General features: G+C 33.8%; 1 protein-coding gene across 1 annotated transcript; it reads left to right on the top strand.

The window, feature by feature from the left end:
* Positions 1 to 345: 345 nt before the first annotated feature.
* On the top strand, positions 346 to 741 carry LOC145157492 (secreted RxLR effector protein 161-like). Its single transcript, XM_079076524.1, has one exon. It carries the CDS (start codon positions 346 to 348, stop codon positions 739 to 741), a length of 396 nt encoding a protein of 131 aa, XP_078932650.1.
* The last annotated feature ends 7,122 nt before the right edge of the window (positions 742 to 7,863 follow it).

The following is a 7,863-nucleotide window of genomic DNA, read 5'->3' as shown; positions in this document are numbered from 1 at the left end:
TGAAATTGTAGTAATGAAGTGAAGCTCTTCAAATAACAAATGCAACAAAAGTTTGAAATGAGTGACCTTGGCTCATTGTCATACTACCTGGGTATTGAAGCGGGTCAACAAAAAGATGGCATTACTCTAAAGCAAACAGCTTATGCGAAAAATGTCCTAGAAAAGGCAAGCATGGTTGAGTGAAAGTCATGCAAGTACCCAATGGAACTCAAGTTAAAGCTTGCGAAGGATGAAGAGGGAGACCCAGTAAATCCCACAGAATATAGGAACATCATTGGAGGTTTAATGTATCTTACACACACTCAAACCGACATCTCTTATGTTGTTAGGATAGTAAGTTAATTCATGGAGAGACCCACAGTCAAGCATCTACAAGAAGTGAAACACATTCGGAGATATATCAAAGGAACCATTGACTATGGCTTAACCTACACCAGGGGGAGTGGAGAAGATATTGTAACCAGATACACTGACAGTGATCTTGCAATGGACGTAAATGACAGACGCAACACATCAAGAATGACATTCTATCTCAATGAAAATCTGGTTACTTGGGCGTCACAAGAACAGATGAGTGTAGCTCTTTCCTCATGTGAAGCAGAATTCATGGCAGAGACAAGTGCAACGTGCCAAGGGATATGGATGCGTCACTTGCATAGTAAATTAACAAGAAAGAAAGTTAGTCCAGTGGTGTTGGATGGTTTCATTTCATATGTGAGTGTGTTGAAAATGGAGATATAAAAGTCACGCATGTGAGCAACAAGGAACAGAAGGCAAATATTCTCACAAAGTCTGTGGCAAGCAACAAGTTTGAGGAGATGCGTGTTTAGTGAAGTAGGTGAAAAAAGTCAAGAAGTTGTTGTGCATTTACTATGTAAGTTCCTTTATGTATTAAGCAAGTTTAAGAAAGGCAGGAAAGAGACACGTAATCAAGTCTCAACCTTTTGTCATTTGTTTTCTCTTTTCCACTGCATACATACGTAAACAACAATACTCCATTCTTCCTTTCATTTTTCTACATAAAGTAAATTGGTCATATCAGGTAATAAACCAACAAATTGCACTGTCTTTTCTTTTCAATTCCGCTTCAATATGTAACATTTCCACTTCTCGTGGTTTGGTTTTTGAATTCTGATCCCTCATCAACTTTGAAGTCTCCCTTGTTTTCTTCAAAAGTTTCTTGATCCTTTTTCTAAGCATAACGTTTTATGTTCTTGAAGATTTGAGTTCTTATAATGCGTTTAGATACTCGATCACCATCTCATCAAACTTCTTGGTCTCTACATCGGTTGATGACACCTCCCTTTCCAAGAACGCAACTCGTTCTTTCTCTATAACCAAATCGTTCTGAATGTCCATTAATGCATAGTACTCTTGATCATTCAAGTTGATAAACTGAAAAAACCGGTCTTCTATCTCCCATTCGAGCTTTTGAAGCTCTTCGATTTTAGTTTTGAGGTTGAGAATCTGCTCTTTGAGATGATTCCTATCGGATTCTGTTTCTTGGATTTTATCTTCAATGGATGAAATCTTTTGATTTTTAATCCTAGCAATTATAGAAAAAGCAAGAGGGATTCCAACCATGATCAAGATTGACTTGATCAACTCTCGTGATCCTGTGCTCTCCATCAATACTCGAGATTTTTTGGGTAATTAATCTTGGAGTTGGTTGTGTTATTGAAGAGGAAGAACAAAAAGCGGTGTTGATTTGCAATATTCGTGATGCATATTCTTTGCTTTTGTGTCATGCTTTAAGCTATCTTTTATGACATGTACCATTTGTTTGGTGGCTTTTGGAGCACTTCATGTTCATGGCCACAAATGCTAACTTTTTGTGTTTTTCTTTCTCGTCAATTCGTTGTGGAATCTGGTTGCTTTTTTGTGTTCATAGAAGATCGTCAAATGTCTTTTGTTTGTATAATCTTGCACAAATAAATAAATTTGTAAAATACTAAACAATTTAGAGAAGAAAAAAAAGTAAGGGTTAAAGTAAATGCATGAAATATAAGGAGGTAAAACATACAAATATTGATTTATAATTTATAATTTCGCTTGTTATTTTGCTAAATTCATCAAAATTACAAATATATAACTGCAATCCAAGAAAAGAAAAATGTTAATCTAGTTTTGGATAATAAGATACAACGTTAAACCTAAAATATCCTTTAATTAAAAAAATATGCATAATATTTTGGGTCTTATAAATTTGTTTCCTTAAAGATATTAAGAACTATACATTATAAAAATATTAATTTATAACTTATAATTTATTTCTTAACCATATTTTCAAATTTATAAAAATTACAAATATTAAACTTCAAGAAATACAAAAAAGTTATACATCTAAATTGTAATATCCGTATAAGTTATCTATTGACCGGTTCATTTTCCTATACTAATAAAATAATAGTTATTAATGTTATTTGTCATTTTCTCATAATTTATATTTTCTTTTTAAATACTCTATAACAATGACACTTTGTATTTTCTCATATTTTTTATTTTTGAAAAGTATTGATTTTGATAATAAATTAGATAATTATTTATTTGATTCCCGGTTATTATGAGAAATTTAAATTCGTCTTCAATAAGTTTCGGTTATGATTGTAGATAATTAATTGTATTTATATATTGAAAATCCTACAAAATCATGTTTAATTAATAATTTATTAAAAATAAGTGATTAATAATTATGAGTTTATTATAAAATTTTAATTATTTTTGTAACCATTGTTTCCACATGCTATAATCTTGTTATCAATATAAGAAAAGTAAATCATAATATCCCTATAGCAATGAATCGAAACGTGTTACTATATTTGATTATGAGACATACTTTATGGGTTCTTACTATTTCTAAATCACTATTTTCAAGTATGATACACATAAAAATACCTCTACAATAGAAAAAAAAAAGTGTCAGGCATCAAATAACGAATGTAATCTATTCTGAACTTTCTTATTTCATTATGCAATATAATTTGCATAAATAATTTTCTTTGGTTGTTGTTTTATCCCTATGTTGGAACATAGCTGTTTTACTTTGTCAATTCAGATACTAGTGTGTAAATTGTAATAATGATATGTTTGTGATATAGATTTTTTTTTCATGGAGGTGGTAATGTGAACGGTCCTAATCTATGTTAAAGGTCTACAAGTTTTGTATATTTTATCAATCAAATAAAGAACGTGTCATTTTTCTTTTCCATATTTGTCGCTATAGTGATTTGCATATTTATTTGTTCGTTACTTCTCTAATTCTGGAATTTATTAAAATTAAGTCACTAGAACATCATTTCGTTTTTCATAAAATAAATACAAAAGAACTTGCTTTTATATAGACTATTATATCAAATCATTTTTGTGGTGATGATTTTAGTGTCATCAACACATTTTTTTTCCAGGAATTCTTCTATAAAGTCTTATGCTTCGATAGTTTGATAGTTGCCGACTGGGTTAAAAGCTGACTGTGTTAGAAGCTGATTGAGTTAGAAGTTCTAACTGTGTTAACTTCTAACTGAAACTTGCTGTTTGATTTTGCATCTGACTGACTGTGTAAAATGACTACATTACCCTCAAATAACATTTTTATAATAACTCCTTTATGATTTACCATTTTTTTATAACATTACATTTTTTATAAAAAAAACATTAAAAATGATCAAAATGATGTAATTTACAACCATTCGTAAAAAAAGATGTATATAAGCATATAACACATGACCAAAATGATGTAATTTACAATTATTCTTCAAAAATAATAACACTTTATCACACCAAAAAATGTAATTTATTCTATAGACAAAAGTGATGCAACACAAGGAAAGAAATATAACACAAGGGTTTAACTATACATACATCATGACAAAAACATTCCAGTTCTCAAAGTTTTTGATAAAGAAAAAGATGGTTTCTTTTGTTCTATAAAGATTTCTTCTCTCTTAGCCTGGTCTTTTGATCAGCACACAAACACAATGAAACAAAAACAACAAATTTCTTCACTCTTCTTCTCCATCATCAAATTACCCTTATAATTCCTAAATCCATAAATTCACATGGTCTCTTGATCACCACACAAACGCCAATTCAACAAAAGAAAGCGAGATAAAGATCCATAAATTCACCTAAAAATGGTCTCAACCTCCTCTTCCTCTGTTTATCATTTGCTCCACCTTATTCAAATAGTTTTCAACTTGAGATTGAACAACAACCAACAATATTATGCTTCCTTATGATGTCAATCAATAATGGATATGGCTTGAACAACAATCACCCCCACTCATGAAGCCATAAAATCCCCGATTCATAACTAACTCACTGCTTCATAGCAAATACCATATGAAAGCATATATACAGATTACAATGAAATCAATATCAAATTATCAACAACAAGATGAAATAGATGGAGAATGGATGACGGATGAATTACAGACTCATGAGGTCGGCGAAGCTGATTTCGGAAATGGCAGACTCTGACGAAGACAGAAGTTGGAGAGGGAGAAGCGGTGAGGCAGATGACGCCGAAGTTGAACCAACGGTGGGGGTTTTCGTTCAAGATGGAGGAGCGACGTTGGATGGCGCTGGACGATGACGACGAAGGCGTAGGTCAGGGGTGGAAGGAGCAGCGCAAATGTGGGAGGTGGAGAAGGGAGGAGTGTTCTTGGAAGTCCGGGTAAGGAGAAGAAAGCGTTGTTGAAATGGGGGCAAACACTGAAGGTGTTGGAATTGGAAGGAGACATGTTTTTTTATTAGGGCACTATCGTCGTTATCTCACTACTTACTTGGTCAGCCTCTGTTTTTTCAAGGACCGAATCAGGACGTATTGGTTGGGTCAGATCCATTTTTTTCATCTATCAAACATGTTGACCGGACCAAGTCAGCCAAAAAATGCTGATCGGATCCAGTCAGCAAGATATCAAACTGCCCCTTAGTTTAGTCGGGACTAATTCGAGACAAGTTGAGTTCAATTATGTTCTGAGGCTAAAGGAGCGTAGTGCACACTCTAATAGTTAATTATGAACTTGGGAACACAGGAGTCTAGGAGGAATGCCTCATGTGGGGTTCGATCCAAGGGACATCACCCTTGGCAGAGTTTAGGGACAACACCCCTAGAAGGTCCGAAGGAGAGAACCCTTGGTGGCATTCCCTTGAAGGTCCGAAGGACAGAGCCCTTGGTGGCATTGACCAACGGGCGGTGTAAATAGGGGGCGTCCTTACGGGGTTTGAGGTAACGCCTTGTCCCGAAAATGAATCCATATAGAAAAAATGGATATTGTCATTATTTTACACCCAAAATCCAAGGGTTGCGCCTATTCTTTGGGGACACATTGTTTCACTCCAAATAACCATATTTATACCTTATATAAACAACCTTTTGCTGATTTGTCGCAAGGACAACGTTTCTTGGCCATATGACATGTCTAATGTGGCTCTATTTGGGAATAAAAACATATGGTAAGCCTTTGTTTTCCGACGTGTTGTTTGATTAGGAGAGACTCTTCGTTTGGTTGCGGTTACGGGTTGTATTTTGGCCGTTTAATGGCATGTTGTGATCTTTAGGTGGCATTTTTTTGTCTACTCACATGTCGTCCAATATATTGTTCCTTAAACTTCATTATAATCGGTTGGGTTGTTTAGGTACATGCTTATTAATTTAGTATGTTAGATGTTATTTCTTGTTTGTATAATTAAGGCATATGGTAAATCTATTATAGATATAATTGTTTGTGTAGATATAATTATTTAAACTGTGGTAGAGTTTGAGACGGGTTCACAATATGATTTTATTAGTGACCTAAATATTGATGCAGACAAATGGAAGTTTAAGGAATGAGTTGTTCGCTTATGGAAGCAACGAGTTTACCTGAAGTCATCTGAACTAAAGAATATTAATACGGTTTTAATGGACAACAATGTATCAACTTTTCATAGTTGAGTTTTCTCTCTTTCGTTTGCATTGATATAGTTTTTTTTCTTCATTTGTTTGTATGATAATTTTAAGGTAACCATATCTCTGCCACCATCAAGAAGGCTCTAATTCAGAAGTTTGAGGGATTGTTTAAGGAGGAAAATGTGTATGTTTTTTTGAATTTCTTTGTTAGTGATAAATTTGCTTGTTTCAATATGTCATATCACAATTTTATATAAATTTCCAGAAAATCGCATCTCTTAAGGCCATGACATCTGGCTTCCCCTGTGGTTTGAGGTTTTTTGGTTTCACCAAGCTTGGATACATTATTGCAGGTCATATTAGGGAGGAATATACAATTGGTAAGTATACATTTCTATCAAACATATATGATAGTTTCATTTTATTTACTTCTTTTTATAGTTTATTTTAGCACATTCCATCTCATTTTAGTTAATCTTCATCCATATTTTCTCTTTTTGTTATTTTTCTCCTTTACCGGGTGCTTTCCAGTCTTTTGAGCTTATTTGCAGGCTTTATCGAAGACTATTTGTCATTGGAGGTATGGAAGGAGTGCGGGACTTTTGGAGGCTTGCGGTTTGCTTGTGGACTTGAAGTGGTGTGATTGGGCATGTTGTCAACATAATCAAAGGAGCAAGTTGAGCTTAATTTTAGATGAAGAATGATGATGATGTGAAGAGAATTTTGAGCTATGGAAGATTGAAGGAGTATTGGACCAATCATTTGAGGCTTTCGAATGGCGTAATTGGGCTCTCAAGAGTTATGCATGTGGGCTGAAGTGTGAATGAGAAGATTAGGCTAGATTGTATTTTAAATGGCCCAAGTCCCACAATCAGCAAGACCCACGCGGTCCGCGTGGACCCATATGCGGTCCGCGTGAATTGTGCTGAATTGATCCCGAGTTTTGACTTGTTGACTCTATTTGTGGAAGGTTGGTGGGTAGCTTTTGTGCAAATTTGTGAATCCGGAAATGAGCCTTATTTGCTGGAGTTTTGGGGCATTTTTCATTATCAACACCTCGAAGAACAACTCTATTTTGCTCTCTAGAAGGCTTGGGAAGATTTTGAAGATTGTTGCCATTTCATTTCATCTTACACTTAGAACAATGTTTGGTATCACTAAACTATATTGCATTTCTTTTACTTTGGCCATGCTTGGGTAAACTTTCATTTGGTTGATTAGGGTTTAACCCATGGATGATTAGTTGCTTTGAAGACTTATTATTATCTTGTGTTTGAAGTTTATGGAAACGTTTTCTAGTTAAACATCTTGTTGTGTTTATTTATCTTTGATCATGAGCTTAGATGAATGAATGCTTATTTTTGTTGACTAATTTCTTGGTTAAGTAATGGACCCTCAAATTAGTAAGCAACAAATGGTTTATATGTTTGTTTTCATTTCATTTAGACCATGGAAATGTTTCCTCCATAATGATAATGTAAGCATTTGATTATCTTTTGGACTTGGTAACTCTTAGAACTTAAAGCTAATTGATTTTCACAAGATTATATGCTTCATTGATTTTGTGACTTTAATTAAGGAAATGTGTTAAGAGCTCCTCTAGCCATTTTAATAACAATGAAGGGTTGAGGTAATTTATGCTTATGGATTGCTATAGCCAAGTTAAATTATATCACAAGTGTTATTCTATTTAGTCTAATGATAAGTCAACCATGTCATCCATGTGGTGCACCCGAAATCAACCAATTTCACTTCATTGAATTTAATCAAATCTTTTACTTGTTTACTTGTCATTTTTACATTCTAGCTAGTTTTAATTTTGTCAAACAATCAAAAAGAACTAAACCCCCCATTTTACTTTTACTTTTGTTTTACAAGTACTTGAGCAAGTGATTTACATAGAGATTTAAATTGAACCAATCTCCGTGGATACGATCCCTTTACCACTATACACTATTTTAGTGTGTAATATT

This window comes from Lactuca virosa, chromosome 2 (assembly GCF_052849685.1).
Source record: "Lactuca virosa cultivar CGN04683 chromosome 2, Lactuca_virosa_CGN04683_v6, whole genome shotgun sequence".
NCBI lineage: Eukaryota > Viridiplantae > Streptophyta > Magnoliopsida > Asterales > Asteraceae > Lactuca > Lactuca virosa.
The sequence above is the reverse complement of the archived record's forward strand: the minus strand, read 5'-3'. Positions and strand labels throughout refer to the sequence as shown.

Bases quoted from the DNA above. Each gene is read 5' to 3' on its own strand.
- LOC145157492 (XM_079076524.1), top strand. From the start codon at position 346: ATGGAGAGACCCACAGTCAAGCATCTACAAGAAGTGAAACACATTCGG.